The sequence below is a fragment of the Pongo pygmaeus genome, chromosome 2, assembly GCF_028885625.2.
Source record: "Pongo pygmaeus isolate AG05252 chromosome 2, NHGRI_mPonPyg2-v2.0_pri, whole genome shotgun sequence".
NCBI classification, from domain to species: domain Eukaryota; kingdom Metazoa; phylum Chordata; class Mammalia; order Primates; family Hominidae; genus Pongo; species Pongo pygmaeus.
Genome location: NC_085930.1, coordinates 2,181,034 through 2,199,588, shown reverse-complemented (window position 1 = coordinate 2,199,588; position 18,555 = coordinate 2,181,034). Strand labels below are relative to the sequence as shown.

The following is an 18,555-nucleotide window of genomic DNA, read 5'->3' as shown; positions in this document are numbered from 1 at the left end:
TTTTTAATGGGATTGTTGTTTTTTTTTTGTAAATTTGTTTAAGTTCCTTATAAATGCTGGATATTAGACCTTTGTGAGATGAAGAGATTGCAAAATTTTTCTCCTATTCTGTAGGTTGTCTGTTTACTCTTGTTGATTTCTTCTTTTTCTTTGCAGAAGCTCTTTAATTAGATCCCATTTGTCTATTTTTGCTTTTGTTGCAATTCCTATTGATGTCTTCATCTTGAAATCTTTGCCCATGGCTATGTCCTGAATGGTATTGCCTAGGTTTTCTTCTAGGGCTTTTATAGTTTTGGGTTTTCATTTAAGTATTTAATCCATATTGAGTTGATTTTTGTATATGGTATAAGAAAGTGGTGCAGTTTCAGTGTTCGGCATATGGCTAGCCAGTTATTCCAGCACCATTTATTAAACAGGGAATTCTTTCCTTTGCTGGAGAGGTGTCGCAATCATTTGGAGGAAAAGGAGCACTCTGGCTTTTTGAATTTTCAGCGTTTTTGCACTGATTCATTCTCATCTTTGTGGGCTTATCTACCTTCAATATTTAAGGTTGCTCCTATTTGGATGGGTTTCTTGTGGGTTTTGCTGTTATTGTTTTCTGATTGTTTGTTTTTCTTTTAATAGTCTGGCCTTTTTTCTGTAGGGCTGCTGCATTTTGCTGGGAGTTCACTCCAGACCCTAGTTGCCTTGGTTTTTCCCATACCTGGAGGTATCACCAGTGAAGTCTGCAAAACTGCAAAGATGGCAGCCTTGTCCATCCTCTGGAAGCTCCATTCTAGGTGGGTACTGACCTGTTGCTGGCCTGAATGCACTTGCAGGAGGTGGTTGGAGACACCAGTTTGCAGCTCTCACCCATTCAGAAAGAATGGAACCAGGGACCTGCTTTAAGAAGCACTGTGGCTGCTTTATGGTAGAGCAGCTGTGCTGCTTGGAGATCCCTTCAGCCCTTTATCGGTTTGGGCTCTCCGAGGCTCACAGATTGAACTGGCTGAGGCACCTGAACAGCCAAAACGGCAGCCTGTCCCGCGTCCTGGGCACTCCATTTCAGGGAGAAATTAGAACTCTGCTGGCTGTAGAACGGGGGCAGGGGTGGCTGGAGGCCTAGGCTGGGAGGTCCTGCCCAGTGAGGAAGAATGGATCGGGGTCCCACTTAAAGAAGCAGTCTAGTCACATTCTGGCAAAGCAGCTGTGCTGTGCTGGGGAAACCCTTCCTCGTCCCAACCATTTGGACTCTCCAGATTCCAAGGAAGTGGGTCTTATCTTGTGAAGTGTCATGGGAGTGAGACCCACAGACTGATGCTGCTCAGCTCTCTGGATTCGGTCCCCTTCCTGTGGGTATGCACAGACCTCCTGCCTTGCCTAAGCTGCAGACACTCTTGCTGGGGATCCTGGGATGGAGTATGTAAAACTCCTGGGTCTCTGTGCCTGCCTTAGCAGCTGCTCTGCCAGGATTCCACACAGCTCTGTGTGTTTCACCCAAGGCTCTAGGGAGTGGACCCATGAGGGGACTTCCCGATCTGCAGGTTGCAAAGATCCATGGGAGAAGCATGGTTTCCCGGAGTTGCACAATCACTCACTGCTTCCCTTAGCTGGGAGTGGTTCCCTTGGCTCCATGTTGCTCCCAGGAAGGCCATCACCCCACCCTGCTTTTCTGCATTCTCTGTGGGTCGAGTTGTTTCCTTGATCAGTCCCAGTGGGAGTACCCGGATATTTCAGTTGAAGGTGGTGTATTCACTCGCCCCTTCTATTCCTCTCTGTGAGTGCCTCAGACAGTAGCTGTTTCTAATCGGCCATCTTGGCCCAATTCCCGTTATGATTTTCTTTGTCATATTTTTCTCAACTACCTTATTACTTTAACCATTGGCCAATTACTTTCAATTAAAACAGGATTATCAAGATAATTATTAGTTAACATAAAATTTTCATTAAATAAACATATTTTAAGCATTTATTCTACACATATAGATGCTAAAAACATAGATGAATATCCCTTTCTGCATATATGGTTTTTATTCACCATATTCTGATGAGTTTATTTCAGTGCTTTCTCTTGTAGAAAGCTAAAAATAACATAAAAAATAGTTGTGTTGTTTTATTTCACAGAATTTTTGTTCCATTAGTATTTTAAGAACAACTCCATCAAATTTCATACAGCTCCGCAGCACGCAGCAATACCCTCAGTTATATCAATACTTCCTTTGCCTAGTTATCTTGAAGATCTGCTGTTCATATTAATGTTTTTATCTTTCAAGCACTGATAGAAAATCACAATAACTTATGGGTCACATTATTTCAGTCCAAAGGTCTTATCAGTTATTATTAAGAATAGTGAAAATCTCTCTATGTGAAAATTTTTTTTTAAATAAGCAATCCTATTAAAGTTCCTTTTCAAGCATATTTTCAACATGCTTACTGTGTCCCATACCTACAAATATTCTCTTATTCACGCTAATATCCTTCCTCTTGCTAAATATCAACAAATTTATCTACCCTTAAAATGCAAATTAGCACTGCAATTACAATTTGTTTATAGGATTATTAAGTTAATACTTTATCTTATTATTTTGTTGGTATAATATTAATAGAGTTTTTGTTTTTTAACTATTAAATGCAAAGCATTCCCACAATGCTAGACAGCTCACTTCAGCAGTTAGAAAGTTTCATTTGTCAAACCAGTTGAGTGACTCTCCAGAAAGTGATAACTTTCAGATTGCTTTGTATGTGCTTCTAATGCTCTATTGTTGTCAAGTTATCACCTGATTAATACTGTTCCAGTTCTTCAGGGTAAGATCAGACCTGTGAACCTGAAATTTGAACAGCAGTGCATAGGTCAAATAGCCTCAGTTGAAGTGACAGGAGCTTATTGTTTTGTATTGCTGGGGTTCCTTAGCCCATAGTTCATTCCATAATTCCTAAATCAACTCTAGTATAAAGTGATATCTTCAATACATGTGAACCAGTTATCATATAGAATGAGTTACTTTTGTCCTAAAAAGAATTACCTTTCTTGAAAGGAGATGGGCAAGGCAAAAATTTCAACAGAAAATCAGCAGGATGGTAACAGAAATCTTATTTTTAAAAAAGAAATTATAACAACTTGAGACAAAAATGGTTGGCAAATCTGGTGCTCAATTTCAATACCAGACTTACTATAGATTTTCCTTTGTCTGGGATTTAGATTCAATGGAAAATTCCTGTTTTCTCTCCTTGCTAGTAATAAAGCATAAAAGTGTGCAATTTAACAGCAGTACCAGAGTCAGGCCATTTGCTAGATAGGAATGTGGATGGATTTCTGGAAGACGGATGCATAGACCAGAACAAACCAAGCCACACATTACTGGTGTCTTAAACATATGACTCAAGGAACATCATCGAAACAAAAAATCTATTTTGATTTCCTCCTACCCCTTTAGGAACCAAATCTTCCCCAGCACTAAGTATAAATTTGTACACATCCTGCCGGGCACAACGGCTCACGCCTGTAATCCCAGCACTTTGGGAGCCCGAGGAGGGCAGATCATGAGGTCAGGAGTTTGAGACCAGCCTGACCCAACATGGTGAAACCCCGTCTCTACTAAAAAAAAAAAAAAAAAATAGCCGGCCGTGGTAGTGCACTCGTAATCCCAGCTACTCAGGAGGCTAAGGCAGGAGAATCACTTGAACCCAGGAGGCGGAGGTTGCAGTGAGCCGAGATCGCACCACTGCACTCCAGAATGGGTGACAGAGTGAGACTCAATTTCAAAAAAAAAAAAAAAAATCGTGCATATCCCATGAGTACACTGTTTTAGACAATGGATAGTCACTTAACCTAATAGTCACAGACTCAATTTAGAATAAATAATATCCATCAAATATTAATTAAGCATTAAATATTTCAAAGGTATGGGTTCCTAAATATTTATTTCCTCCTCCAACTCAACTTTCATGGTTAACCCTGAAAAAAAGAAAATTTTATGTGGATGTTGGTTTCTCTATTTCTAGTTCTGGGGTTTATCAATTACCTTTTCCTTTCTCATAAGCTCTTATTGTAACTTTTTAGAGATTTTCATCTCTGTCAGTCTTTCTCATGCAGTTATTTCCTTTGAGCTGAGAAGATACATCTTCATTTCAATCGGACCTTTATAACTTATTCCACATTCCCTACAGACTGATGTTTTTGTCCTGTTTTGTGTTGCTGGGATTCCTTAGCCCATGAGTATCCCTAAGAAACTGAAACTGAATTCAAGATGACCTGGTGGAATATTCTCTTTCATATGTCTCCCTCATTTCTTGCCCAACAAATGGAGGTTCTGGCTGCTTTCATTACAGACACACCTATCTTATTTTCACAGACTTAGGCTTTCTCAGGCATGATAGGTTATATTTTCCAAAATTGCAATGAAAAGATCTTCCATCACATTTACTCTTCTTACAACATGATATTTATACTCCTCCCTTTGAGATCTGGGCCATATGTTCTCCAAGGAAACTCAGACCACATGGAGAAATCTGGTGTGGAAGTTCTGATTGGAATTCCTAGCTGAGGTCATAGCCAGTATCAATTTACAAACATCTAAGTGGAGATCCTTGAGTTTTCCACAGCCCTTGAATTTTCTAAGCAGACATTGTAGATGAGAGACAAGCTTTGTTTTCTTCTGTGCCCTATCAGAATTTCTACCCCACAGATACCTTGATTATAATGAAATTCTGGTTTTATGCCATTACATTACAGGCAATTAAGAAAAACCCACATGAATGGGTAATGATAAATATAATTATTTAGAAAGTATTTATTGTCAGCCAAAAATCAGATTAAATGCAAAGAGTATAAGCAAATGCTGAGACATTTACTGCCCATGTGATTTTCGGCAGTTTATTCTTCGAGCTTCACATTTTCAAATGTATATTGTTACTATTGTTATTCTATTGTAAGCCATTGATGAAACAGTGCTGTCTAAAATGGCATGGCTTCAATTGCTTTCATTTCATGTATCATTAGATAATTCCTTTACATTTTTTCTTTTTATAAGGAAAACAGATAAAATTGGATTATCAGATTGTGTAACTAAAAGGAGGAATGGTACACAAAGGAAATATTTAAAGACAAAGTAAAAGAAATGCACTGGCTTAAATTATTTTGCAATTTTGTCTAGAATATACAATTCAGGGAATCATCCTCTTATTCTTGTTGTAGTAGCACGTTAAGACTCTTTCTTTAAGAAAAGCATTGCATTGTCTTTTCCCCACACGAGATAATATTGTAAAAACTTTTTGTAAAAAAATAGCAACAACAGCAAAACTCATTTCAACACTTTGAAATTCTGAATTGATGCTATCATATATGTTTATAGTATCATATAGTTTTCTGAAAATTATAAGAATTATAAAAATCCTACTTAATTTATCAAATTTGCATCATCATCATCACATAGCAATGCCTGTCTTTACTAGTTGTTTTTGTATCATTTTACCAAATTTATATCATAAGGGCATCTCTATATAAATAAACCCACAATGCTTTAAAGTCAAGTAGCTAGTGGAGAAATAGAAATGCAATATACATCTGAATGCATGATATAGTTTCAAGCATCTAGACTATATATTAGGGAGGGGCAGGTTATGATGTCTGAAATAAAATACACTAAAACATTAAGAGTAATCAGAGTAGCAAAATAAAAAGGTATTATTTTTCTTTTCAATTTTCCACGTATTTTATGATATTGTTACATGACTTTTACAATGTAAACAAGCAATTTAAACAGAAAAATATATTCTCAATTTGCAACAAAGGATACCAACCTATTCAAACATTCTTTAGATTTTTGGTATAAATGTGTTATCATTTTCATAATGGCAAGGAAGTAAAATACGGATAGGTGCTATAGCCTCAAGGTTTTCTTTTCTTAAAAGCTTCTCTGTCACATGTAGTATATTTGTGAAGTAGCCTTTATCCTCGTAAACAGAAAGTCAGCATCCCAATAAATTCCAATAATCTCTCTGATTATACCATTACCTGTATTACAAAGAGAAGACAGTGACTTTTTTAAACCTAAGAATAACTGCTTTTCTTCTAATTAGTATATACTGTATATACTTTGGCTTCATCATTTGTAAAATGGGTACAATAACAGTATCTATCTTACAGGGCTGTAAATATTAAATGCGCTAGGATGTTTAATGCACATAGAACAATGTGAAACGCATGGTAAGCACTGAATACATATTAACCCTAGAATGTAGATTCTGTGTGAGCAAGCCTTTATCTGTTTTATTCATCACTTTAATACTGAATGCCTTGCAAAGACTCTCCAGATGGAGCACAAAACATAATAGCTGAATAAATACAAGCTAGTAGCTTTGGAGACAGGTGTCATTTAAGAGAAAGATTTTTAAGAAAAAAGAGAAAGTGGATCTTGCGAGAGTCAGAAGTGTGCAAAATATTGGACAGTGAGAAAAAAGAATGTGGTCATTCGGGAACTTCATCACAATTGGGAAGGAGATTCACTGATAATATTTCGTGATTTGAGCTTAATTTAATTAGATAAAATTTATATGAATGAATACACAGATACATGCAAACTATAAATGTGCATGCTTGTGTATATTTGGGTGAACATTCAGGGATACAAGTGAAGCAGCATAGTGATAAAAAGCACAGCTTCTGGAGCCAGACTGCCTGGGCTCCCATCCATCCCTGTTTTACCACTTTACTGGCTGGGAGACGGTGGGAAAGTTCTGTGCTTCAGCTTTCTAATCTATAAAATGAAGATAATAATAGTACCTACTTTAGAGTGTTGTTTTGAAGATTAATTGAATCCATGTTTGTAATTAGTATTTGTAATTATTAGCTGAAGTTAATATTAGTACTTGGGATAGTGTAAACACTGTGTGTTTGCCAAGTAGTATAAATATTAAAATTTTTTCTTTAATCATATTTCAAGATTTCTGTAGAAGATAATATATTTATTAGATTTGTTTTTTACTTTGGTGTTTGTGATAAACTAAAGCTATAGAAAGATACCATCAAGTGACTATTTAAGATAATATAAATGGAACAGTGGTGAATAGGTTCTCTGGCTTTTATGTGTATCCTTATATTAAAAAAAAAATCTATGGACATGAAAAAGGGTTCCTAACAATGTTTTGACATGTAAATCAAAAAGTCAAAAAGGGGAAAAACAAAACAAAACAAGAAACGGAACAAAATACAAATGCAAATGCTAGCATCTAAATGGAAAAATCCTACTGCCTCTTTGTCTAGTCTCTAGGAGACAGTATTAATTTTGGAACCTCCACTACCGTTATTGAGCTCCTTATGTCACTATAATTTTGTGAGACCCAGGACAGTGTAGCAGACGTAGTGGGCAGAGCTAAGATGACAAATGGCTCCAAACCATTTTTTAAATAGTAGCATCCAAAATTAGGCACATTAGGTAAGTCTATTGATAATTGAATTAATTCTTAAAAATATGTGAGTTTCTATCAGTGCCTGTTTAATGGCTTCTGACAAACTCAGTGTAATATGCAAAAAACATGTCAAATCAGGTTAGTTTTGAAAACAGTGTGAACACATGTCATAACAGAGTTATTGTCCAAGGTGAGCTTCATTTTTGTTGATGATAAACAAGACTGCTAAACATGACTGTGTAAGGTAAAATTTCTATATTATCAATGTGAAGGTATTGAAAAGTGGTGATATGCGCTCACCAGTGCGGTAGTCACTGCCAAATATGGCTATTTAAATGTAAATTTATTAAAATTAACTCAAACTAAAAATTCAGTTTCTCAGTTATGCTGGATACATTCAAACCCTCAAAAGTTACATATAGCTAGTGGCTACTATATCAGACAGCAGAGATACAGGCCATGTGTAACACTGCAAAAAGTTCTATTAGGCAATGTTAATATATCAGTAGCATTTATTTTAGATAAATAATTTGAAACATTTTTAAAAATTCCACATATTTTCAATGAGTAAGGAACTTTCTTATTTTTTCACATTGGATAAAATTCAAAAATAAGCATGGGTATACTTCCCATTACTTACATATTTTAAGTCATGATGCAAAATAACTCAGGAGCAATTAAATGTAAAGTAGGATGATCATAAATTAATACCAATCTAAGTCAACCTAGTGTTTGCTTTCCTGCTTTTTTCATTAATTTAGAATTTTTTAACCCATAAAAATAGCAAATATATCACAATCTAATTCCAAGTACTATGAATTTCAGTATACTTCTAATACTATAGACCATATATTGAATTTAACACTGAAATATCAACAGAGTGTCACATGGACTCTACAGCAGGTTTAGTTCCCATGTAGCCAAAAGACCATTTTCATAACAATTCCACATAGGCTCAATATGCATGCAACATACATACATGTAATAATATATATTATTCACATATAATAATTATAAAATTATATTGACTCAAATATTAGCAATATAAATATTTAATGATCTTAAACAAAAGGGGAAGTTAGGTACTTTTTACAGTTAATTATGTAGGTATTAAATTATTCTTTATGGAAAAAATTAATGATGATGGAAAATTTTGACCAAAATTTAAATATAAATATTAAATACATAATTATTCAGTAAATGCTTTTTGTAGAGATGTGAAGGAGACATTCTCTGTTCTTTGAAGACTTTTCAGGGTCCTTGAAAAGATTAGATATGTGTTTCAAAATTAGGCAAGTAGATGAATAACCATATGCTAATTGTCAAATGATTGGTGTCAGTTCCATGTACTTATTAATCATTATTAAATTAGAAGATGATATTAAAAATATTTATATTCCATGAAAACATTTTAATAGGCACAGCAAAAAAAAAAAAAAAACCACTATGACTATGATGATATAGAACTCCTTACATAAAATGTAATCACTGGGCATATTAAATTTTTATTTGGTTGTCATTCTCTCAAAACTTGTCCTTTAATATTTTTTAACTTAAAAACACAAAAACTAGAATTTCAAAAATGCCAAAGTGGTACATGCTTGCAAACTGAACTGAAATAATGTAAAAAACATTTTTATGAAAAAACTTTACCCATAAAGTCCAGCTTAAGTGATGCATTAAGTAGCCACTTATCTTCATCTGACACTTTTAATTTACCCCAGTTTGAATGCAGTAAAAAAAGCATGTTTTGGATTATTGGTATCAAATAATTGAAATGTTTAGTGCATAATTGTTATTCATATGGTTAATATTATTAGTAAATTTAACATTTAAGTATTTGACATGCCCAAGTGTCTTCTTGTTTTTCACATTTGTCAAACAAGGCACAAAGTGTCATGATGCAGGAATAGTTCAAGATAAAATACCAAATATATTTGGACTAGATTTTTATTTTGAATATTTGAATAAAATTAATAGCAATATTCCTGTGGTATTTGTTATGATGGACATAATCACACATATTTCAATATTTATAGGGGTTTTTAGAGGCAGTTTTACTTCTATCATCAGTTGTTACCTACTTGATATTTAGAATATGCTCTTTAATGGTATTTATTACAAATCAATGAAAACAGTTGTTTTGACCCAGCTGGTCATTTTGAGGAACGAAAGATAAACTAATATACAACTTGTAAAACTGAAATAAATTTAAATTTATAACTTTAAAAGTCTCTACATAATTTAGTAAAATTACTTTTTGTGGATACCTGATGACACACAGACTGTTAAGTCAACTTCATTATATTGCAAGTTATTTGAATCTAGTTAAATTATTAGGTCATTGTACATAACCTTTAGTATTGTTTTTAATGTTAGTAAAAGTTCTTGTACTAGCCTTTAGAAGATGGACCAAGGCATACCAAGAGTGAGTTTAGCTCAAGAAAATAACTAAGAAATCCATGCCTTAGAAGATGATGGTATGATTCTTTCCCTCTTACATAAGTATAATAATTTGGAACTCCACTGTAGGAACACAGAGATTGACTTTAATTAGAATAGTTTTTTTTGTTTGTTTTTTGTACTGTAATACAATATAAACTTCTGAGAGGTAAGAACTAAATCCAAGTAATCTTTGTACTTTACGATGCTCAGCACAAATGGATGTGAAAATCTTGCTTGGCAAATGGTTACTGAATTAGAAAAGTACTAGAGAGAATGTTTTTATTGAATTTCATGCACAAACACAGGTAATATGATATGTATATGACATATGTGCATATATTTTTCTTTCACTGCGTGTAACACAAGAACCAAAATTCAATTATCACAGCAGAATCGACAATAGTACATTTTATGTAACTTCAAGTTGCATTTTTTTTCTGTAAGGTTTGTAAGATGTGATATGCTTAGAATAAAGTAAAATTCACTGCTTTGAATGTTCTTTTTCAGAAAATTATTATTTACTTCCTAACACCAAAGCAAAATTTCTGAAGTAAACAATGTGTATGTTTTCCCCTAATTACATACTTTCTAAATGCAAAGAGACTCAAATTAACTCTATTTGACATTGTGGATTTTGTTTTTACTTTAGCTGTTTCAATGCTGAAACACATACAATACAATCTTGTAACTAACTTATATTTTAAAGTTGATGGTATGAATATAATAATATTATTGCCTACAGCATGTCTTTACATTTTATATTATCAAAAAAGATTTATGCAATTTGTTCTTTTCAAAGTACATACTTAATCTTTTAAGACCTGATATTTTGTCATATTCGAGGATGAACATTCTTTTTATTTATGTTTCTTCTACCTTGACCTTAGAGAATGCAAATTGCTGCTGTGAATGGATTAATTTACTTTTCTACCAGAATAATATACTTAAGACTTTCTCAAGTCTTGAAACATGCTGAGTATTAAACATTATAATCCTTCTTTTTTTCTCAAAGGAAGTAATTGCAGGTTAAGTCTCTCCTCTTTTAATCATTTTAAAAAGCAAATAGTATTTATGAATACTATTATTTCTACTATAAATAAAAGCACACCAGTTTTTAATGTCATATATCCTTTATTCAATAAAAAATTTCATCATTTCTTACCTGAATCCAGACCACATATATCGTGAAGAACAATTGTCTGAGAGAATACAAAAGAATTCTGAACAATATAGTTCTGAAAAATGAGACATGAATGCTTTTCTGAGTATGGGTATGATTCAAACAGACAAGTGCAGATAAATCTACATGAATATTGCATCTGGTTCATTGAGTAGCTTATAATTTTGAAACTGTCACATGTCAGCAAATGTATCAACACTACTAGAAAATCAAAAAGGAAGTACATTTCTAAGCGCAATTGCATCTAGCTTACATAGATAACCATGACTATATTTTAAATAAAATGTTAGCTTAATAAAAGAAATTATTGTTACACAAAGTACTTTACCATTAATTCTTCCCCGAGTGAAGAGAATTTAGCACATAAAAAGAACTAAACAAATATTTTAGAGAGACATGCACATACACATTTGTGCATCTTTGTCTATATATATATATATATGCAGATATATATATCACACACATATATATAAAACATATAAATGGTCAAACGGTCATGGTAATTCTTTTTTACAATCATGTTTTAACATTAATAATCATGTCAAACTCATGGAATCTTGCTATCGTCAAAGACGATGATAATCATATTTTAACTCATTTTTTAGATGAGTTTTTACTTAAGATGTCATTATCTTCTAGACATGCAATAGACAGCATCCAAACATACATAAACATGTGAAGTATGTTTTAATATTGAGAAAAATCTTGTAATTTTTTTTTCTTAAAAGCCAAGACAAGAATATGACTATCAATTATCTAACCAGGTATATATGTCAAGCTTGACTTTGGCTCATTTAAACAAAGTATGAACTGTAGCTGAACTGTAAGTACAGTGCAGGGGGGACTAGATATTCTGGTTAATCAAGCAGATTATTGTTACTTTGAAGTAACAGTTTATGTTTCAGGCACTGTGCTATGATTTCTAACTAAGCGTGAATCCTAGAAATGAACCTAAGTTTCCTCTCTATTTCTTTCTCCTTTTTTTTTCTGCCTTTTCCCCTTCCTTCCACTAAAAGTACTGCCTTCTAGTCTAATTTTAAGTGAAGCTTCTTGGTGTTTTATAAGATATTCTCTAAAATGCAACACTCAAGTAAAACATCAGAACTTGATTTTAAACTTTGATTTTAAAATATTTTATGTTAGGAATTATACTGAAGTGACTTCTTTTTGGTGATGTTCCATTAAAAATGTTTCCCTTGCAAATCTAGTTAATTTCAAAAGTGAAAGTATAGAAATAGATTCACATGGTTTATATTTTTAAGATAATAATATTATACATTCCTTCAATTTATAAGGACTGTCTTGAACGATTTTTCTTTTAGTGAATTACTAATGAAGTTTATAGATTTACTGTAAGCCAACATTTAAAAATGAAAAATTAATTATAAAAGGTCATGGAAATATATTTTTGACAGTATATAAAGAGATTTTGAATAAAATTATCAGAAAATGAATCATTAAACATTTCTAAGAACATTATTTAGACACAATGATTTATATTATAATGGTCATAATGTAGTCTTTTTATTTTATAACTGAGTTTATAAACTCTAAAATGAGTTTGCAAATGCCCATGTGGTCAATCAATATCAGTAACAGTGGCAAAATGAGTATCAAAATCAGATTTTACTCTTTTAAGTGCCGATATATAAACTCCACACATGGTATCTTTTTAGAAATGATTTGCATACATTTAAGTTGGCGTGGACACCTTCAAAGAGAGGCAGAGGTGTATGAATTCCTAATGAGGATGAGAGTATAGTCACCAATCAGAACCCTTCCTCACATTCTCCTAATGGCTTGTATTTCACCATTTCTCTCCAAGCAGCAGAATTTTTGACGTGGGACATTTCTTGCTCTCCTTCTCTTTCCTTCCAATTTACTGTAAGGCATTAAGTGAAACTTCTTCAGCTATGGTGTGTGGCACAAAAACATCGCAGCGCAGAAATGCATGGAATAGAAGGGTCCTTTCCTTTCCAGAACTCTGTAAGCGTCCAACGCCGACCCTTGGCTCCATCTCCTGCTCCCCTGATCTCTTGTCACTGTGCCATTTCCCTCCTGTGCTTTCTGCCCACTTGGAAAATATCGTATATCCTTGACAATACCGCTACTTTCTCTCCTCTGTTCACATTTCTCCATTGCCATCAACATTTTCACAAAACATTCCGACGGGTTTTGAAGTGGGGTTTTCAACCTCCCTCGACTGTGATAGCCGAAGTCCCTTCAAGAAAGAAAAATGATGTTGGAAATACTAGTAACAAATAAAGTATCACGGAAATCCCCAGCCAAGCGATACGGTTTCGTTGACGCGCCCTTAAGCAAGGCGTTAAGTTTAGCCTGACAGCATCGCTCCCTCCTTTTGGTTCCTGGCCTGATGAGCCGCCTCCACCTGCGAGCGGAGCAGGCATTTTTGTTGTCCACTAACCCCCTCTAGCGCCGAACTGGGGGCATCCGAGCCGCGGCTGCCAAGCCGGGAGAAGGCTGGGCTGGGCCGGGCTCTGCAGCGCTCCCGGCTCCGTCCCCGCCCTGGGCGCCCGCCTCGGCCGCGGGACGAGGTGGCGGGGACCGCGGACGCCGAGGGTCCTCCCAGTCAGCACGCCGCCTTGCCCCGGCCCTGGGGCGGGGGCCGCGGAGTCCCACCAAGCGGCCCGCACCTCGGCTTCCGGGAGACCCGAGCGCGGGGAGGGAGTGGGTGCCGCGAGGGGTCGGCTCGCGCGGGAAGAGCCGTCAGCCCACGGCGCCCCGGCGCTGCTGTGGATGTGGCCACGCGCCACTCGGCCCTCGGACTGCTAGGAGAGCGCGGCCCGACGCCACCACACGCCGGGGACGCTCGGGGACCCCTGAATCCCAGAGTCAAGGCTGCGACGATGCCCGTGACCTCCACCGCGAAGTCACCTCCGCAAGGCGACGCAAGGACCTCGGCGAGCCCGGGCGCCGTACACCCGGCACTTTCCAGCCCGATGTGACCCCCCTCCGCTGCTTCCTCCCCGCTGTTTGCTTTTCTGGAACCGGAAGCCGCGGAGGCGCTCGCTCTGGCGGTCAAGTCTGGGCGACCCGCGCGGAGGAGGGTCGGGCTCACTGCCGCCGCGGAGCTGTCCCCGGACGGGAGCGCCTGTCCCCGGCACTCACCCCCTCCAGCGGCGGAAATGGGGAGCAGTAAGTGGGAGGCGGTGTCGGGAGCTGACTCCTCTTAAAACGGTCGGCGCCGCTGCTCTGAAATGGGCGGCTCAGTGCTTGTGGGACTAAGGGCGGCCTGAGAGATGCCCGGAAAACCGCTGCCACGGCCCGTGCGCGGCGCAGACGCGGCCGAGTTGGAGGCGTCCGCGGTGCGGGCTGCTGCCCACGCGGCTCAGGCCAGGTGCTGAGGGCTCAGTCGCGCCTCGGCCGAACCACTCGTCCGCCCGGCTTTCGTCGCTCCGGCCAGAGGAAAGTTCCCGCGGCCCCCACGCCTCTTCACAGCTGCTGCGCCTCCCCTGCTTTTGGCTCCGCAAGTGCCCACTTGAGTCGGGAGAGGTCCTCAGGCCGCCCCGACTGCCCGCCCCACCTGGCAGCCCCTCCCCGCCCCCTCGTTCCCCGCCCCCAAACCACAGCCCGAGCTCGCTCTTGCGCGCGCGCTCTCTCGGGCCCAAGTGAATAGTCCTCGCGCGAGCGGGACACTGTGGTGGATGCAATTCCGCTCGCCTCCAGCCGCGAGGAGCTCCCCGGCGCCGCAGGCAGCGTCCTCCTCCGAAGCAGCTGCACCTGCACCTGGGCAGCCTGGACCCTCGTGCCCTGTTCCCGGGACCTCGCGCGGGGGGCGCCCCGGGACACCCCCTGCGGGCCGGGTGGAGGAGGAAGAGGAGGAGGAGGAAGAAGACGTGGACAAGGACCCCCATCCTACCCAGAACACCTGCCCGCGCTGCCGCCACTTCTCTTTAAGGGAGAGGAAAAGAGAGCCTAGGAGAACCATGGGGGGCTGCGAAGTCCGGGAATTTCTTTTGCAATTTGGTTTCTTCTTGCCTCTGCTGACAGCGTGGCCAGGCGACTGCAGTCAGGTCTCCAACAACCAAGGTAAGGGACGGGGCGGAGGAACGGGAGTGGGTGGGAGGAGGAGGGTGCTTGGAGAACCAGGGTACTGGTTGCCTCCTGCAGGTAACTTTGTACAGGGGTCAGAGTCTCCTGGCTCGCCCCACGAGGGGGTCGAGGATGTCCCCTTCCCCTAGCGCCCTGTTTACACCGCCCGGGACGGTGGCCCCACGGGCTAGGATCCGTTGTGCTTCTAAATGTCTTTAAACGGTAGCGTGAACATCAGCTGCAGTTGGGTCCCACCGCTGGCGGCCGTGGGACCGCTCCCCGCTGCGCTGTCTCCACTGGAGGTCAGGCTCCGTGGCACAGACTTAATGGAGACTTCTGGCTCTTTGGTGGTCGCTCTTCTCAGGGGAACGTGTGGTTCTCCCACATGCCTTCTTGAAAGGCAGGGTGCTCCCGCTGTACCCCGTGACCAGTTCTCAGCCCTTCCCCACCCCTCCGGTAACTCTGCCGCCCTCGCCCAGCCTCAGTCCCCATGCTTCATCTACCATCCAGGCCACCGAAGTAGACTTACTCGAAATTCTTCCTAGACCAGATGCTCCAGATCTGTGTTGGGGTTTCATATTTTTGCGGGCGGGGAGTAGAAAAGCGTTTAGGGTGAATTTCCAAGTTGTGAATACCCTATTCATGAAGTCAAGTCACTGACAGATTTCTTGGAGGACTTTGTTTCGGTGGGTAAAGTGGTAAAGTGAAGGTGAATAGTGGATAAAAAGTGATGGAAAGCCCTTAGAATATTTGAGCATTTTCCCTTTTTCTATTCATACAATCTTCATGAACTATATCTCATTGTATTTCTGCTGTGCATAAAGATCTATAAAAAGTACCACCTGCATATTCTAAGTCCTTTCAGACTAAGCATGAAACAACCATAAAAGTTTTCCAGCATGTATCTGGCTAGATATTCTCTCACTCGTGCTGTAATGACCATCCGATATGTCCCTTCAAATATTATGTGTGGTGCTCAGTTATAGTTATCATTTAACATATAAGGCATATGTTTCAGAGTCTCGAAGTAATTTGCAGGTATAAAAATGGAGGTCAGATGGCTTGAAAGTGTTCACTTTGTGTCAGGAGAAGGTTAAGGGAGAAGATAAACAACACAGCATTCTTTTTTGTCATCAACATATATGGCCATTTTACTTAGAAATATTATTCAGAATCAGAATAAAATATAATTATTAAATTGTTCTCATTTATACAGTGGTACTTTGGCATATTTTCCTAATTATTACAGTTATTTTAAACTGACAGAATGCAGTCACAAATGTGTAGGTGAATTTGGAAACCATACATAACCCTCATGGCTTTGAAGATAGATCACATAATATCAGTTACAGTGTCCTGTTTTGCTGTGATGGTATATACCATCACACTACATCCCTCATTTGTTTTCAAAGACTATGGGTATAAAATATTGAATAGGTAGTTAACTTCATTTCTGTGAAGATAGAAGATTGTTAAAAAAACGTGTAGCGATTACCCTTTTTTATTATGACAGAAAACAATTTTTAATAATTGGAAAGTCACATTGATACTGTACTTTATAATAGTAAGGATACTAGAGATGAATACTTTGAGAGTCAAGTGTACTAGAAGTTTGTAACAGTTGTTCCCACGCAATAATTTCCCCAAACAATGTTTATTTATTTAAATACCTATGATACATCAGTAACTACCCTAGGCCCAGGGGATACTAACATAAATAAAACAGATATCTGAATCTACAAATGACCCTAAAGTGCCATTCTGCCAAAATATGGCCTGTTAAAGCATGACCTTTCAGACATTCATAGTAAATTTAAAAGCATCGAGATGTTATTTATTAACCTCTTCCAGTAATTTTTATTTGCTTATCTATTTTAATGACTTTCTCATAGTATTTACAGATGTTTGACCTAGAATATATGCCAAACGTATGTAATTTATTTATTTTTGTTAATTAGCTAAACTTAGTGAATGAGTATTATCCAATTTTCCCGTCAGTTAAATAGAAGCATTAAAGATTGTCTACTTAAACTCTTAATTTGAATTTGTGTTGGTATACCGATAACACAGGCTGTGCATAAGAGTACAGTGGGCAAAATAGTACCTGAAGGTTAAATTGGATAAAATTTAGGTGACTTCTTCAAAAGAACATTATAATCAGAATTTTTATCAGACACAAATTATTACTTATAAAGTGATGCTTTTTACAGCCTAAAGTCTTAGTGAGTAGAAATTTTTCCTGATAATAAGTTGAGATAACATTCAAATATTGAAATCATCACACTAATGGTTAATAAAATGCTAGGTTTCTAAATGTTATTCTTAATAACATTTTAGGGATATTTTCCTTATTTTGTAGTTTCATAATAGATAAAATAAATCAAAGCATCTATTTTTAAACATGGAAAATGGGACATTATAGAATTATCGTATGTATTCAACATGGAAAGATAAATGTAAAATATAAATTTGATTTATTATACACATAAAAATAAACAGTAATATAATTCATATTTAGTTTTGAGAACGTAGTTTTAATTGTCCAATAATTTTCACTTTAAAGGCTAATGGAATTAATGTTTTAATTTTGAAATTTGTTATTTTATAGAGGGTAAAGTTACATTTATATGTAACTTCTTCCTGATTAAAGATATTCACAAAATAAAATTTTAATGTTATATTATCTGTTTTCCCAAATTATATGGCATCCTTCATGGCTGAAAAGAATGGATTCACCTTTCCCACAACCCCCACCCCAATCCCCATTTTTCCATATATAAGCAAGATAAAATGATGATGATAATGACAAAAAAGTAAACTACCTCATTCTTTTAACGTGGTACAAACAGTAACTTGACTGTAGAAAGGATCTCTTCTCTTGTCTTTTAACTGAGTGTGAAGCTGACTGTAAAGATGAAATAAATCAATTTGACTCTCTCTTCCTATGAACCAAACCTCCTTGAATTGATCAGAAAGAAAAGGTTCTTCCTAGATCACTTCATCTGATTAAGTAAGTGGAAACATGAATTGTGTTTAAATCTCTCTCATAGTCAATTAATTTTCCCTGTATTTAAAACCACAGTATTGATTAAGTGTTGGTAATTTTTATTTTAAAAAGATTTTATCTTTTCAAGGAATATAGCCTTTCATTTCTGTACTATACACTTATATGAATATAAAACACAATCTTGCTTCATGTATAAGCTAACCATTTACCGTATATCACAGTGGCCAGTAGACACCAGGGATCCATTTATTCAAAGATTATTCTGCAGCAAATACTACTTTATAGCCTAAATGAGTTGATGCATATCTAAGGGTGTGGCTCATGCTTTTAAAAATAATCAATTGCATACTCAAATAATTCAATTAAGTCAAAATATGGTATGGGTATATTAGTCTAGTGAACTTATTTTATTAGCAATACTTTGTGAATCGATTTTCCCCCCAGGCAATTCAGTGACAAACAAAATAAACAAGCAAAACAGTAG

The 18,555-nt window shown here is 37.4% G+C and overlaps 1 protein-coding gene across 4 annotated transcripts in view; it reads left to right on the top strand.

The window, feature by feature from the left end:
• Window positions 1-13,636: 13,636 nt before the first annotated feature.
• EPHA6 (EPH receptor A6) overlaps window positions 13,637-18,555 on the top strand; it is a 959,072-nt gene continuing 954,153 nt past the window's right edge. For all 4 annotated transcript variants that reach the window (XM_054481297.2, XM_063661446.1, XM_063661447.1 and 1 more), the window contains exon 1: window positions 13,637-15,061. In XM_054481297.2, coding sequence (XP_054337272.1) covers window positions 14,677-15,061 — 385 coding nt within the window. In that variant the 5' untranslated portion in view covers window positions 13,637-14,676. The remainder of the gene's footprint in view (window positions 15,062-18,555) is intronic.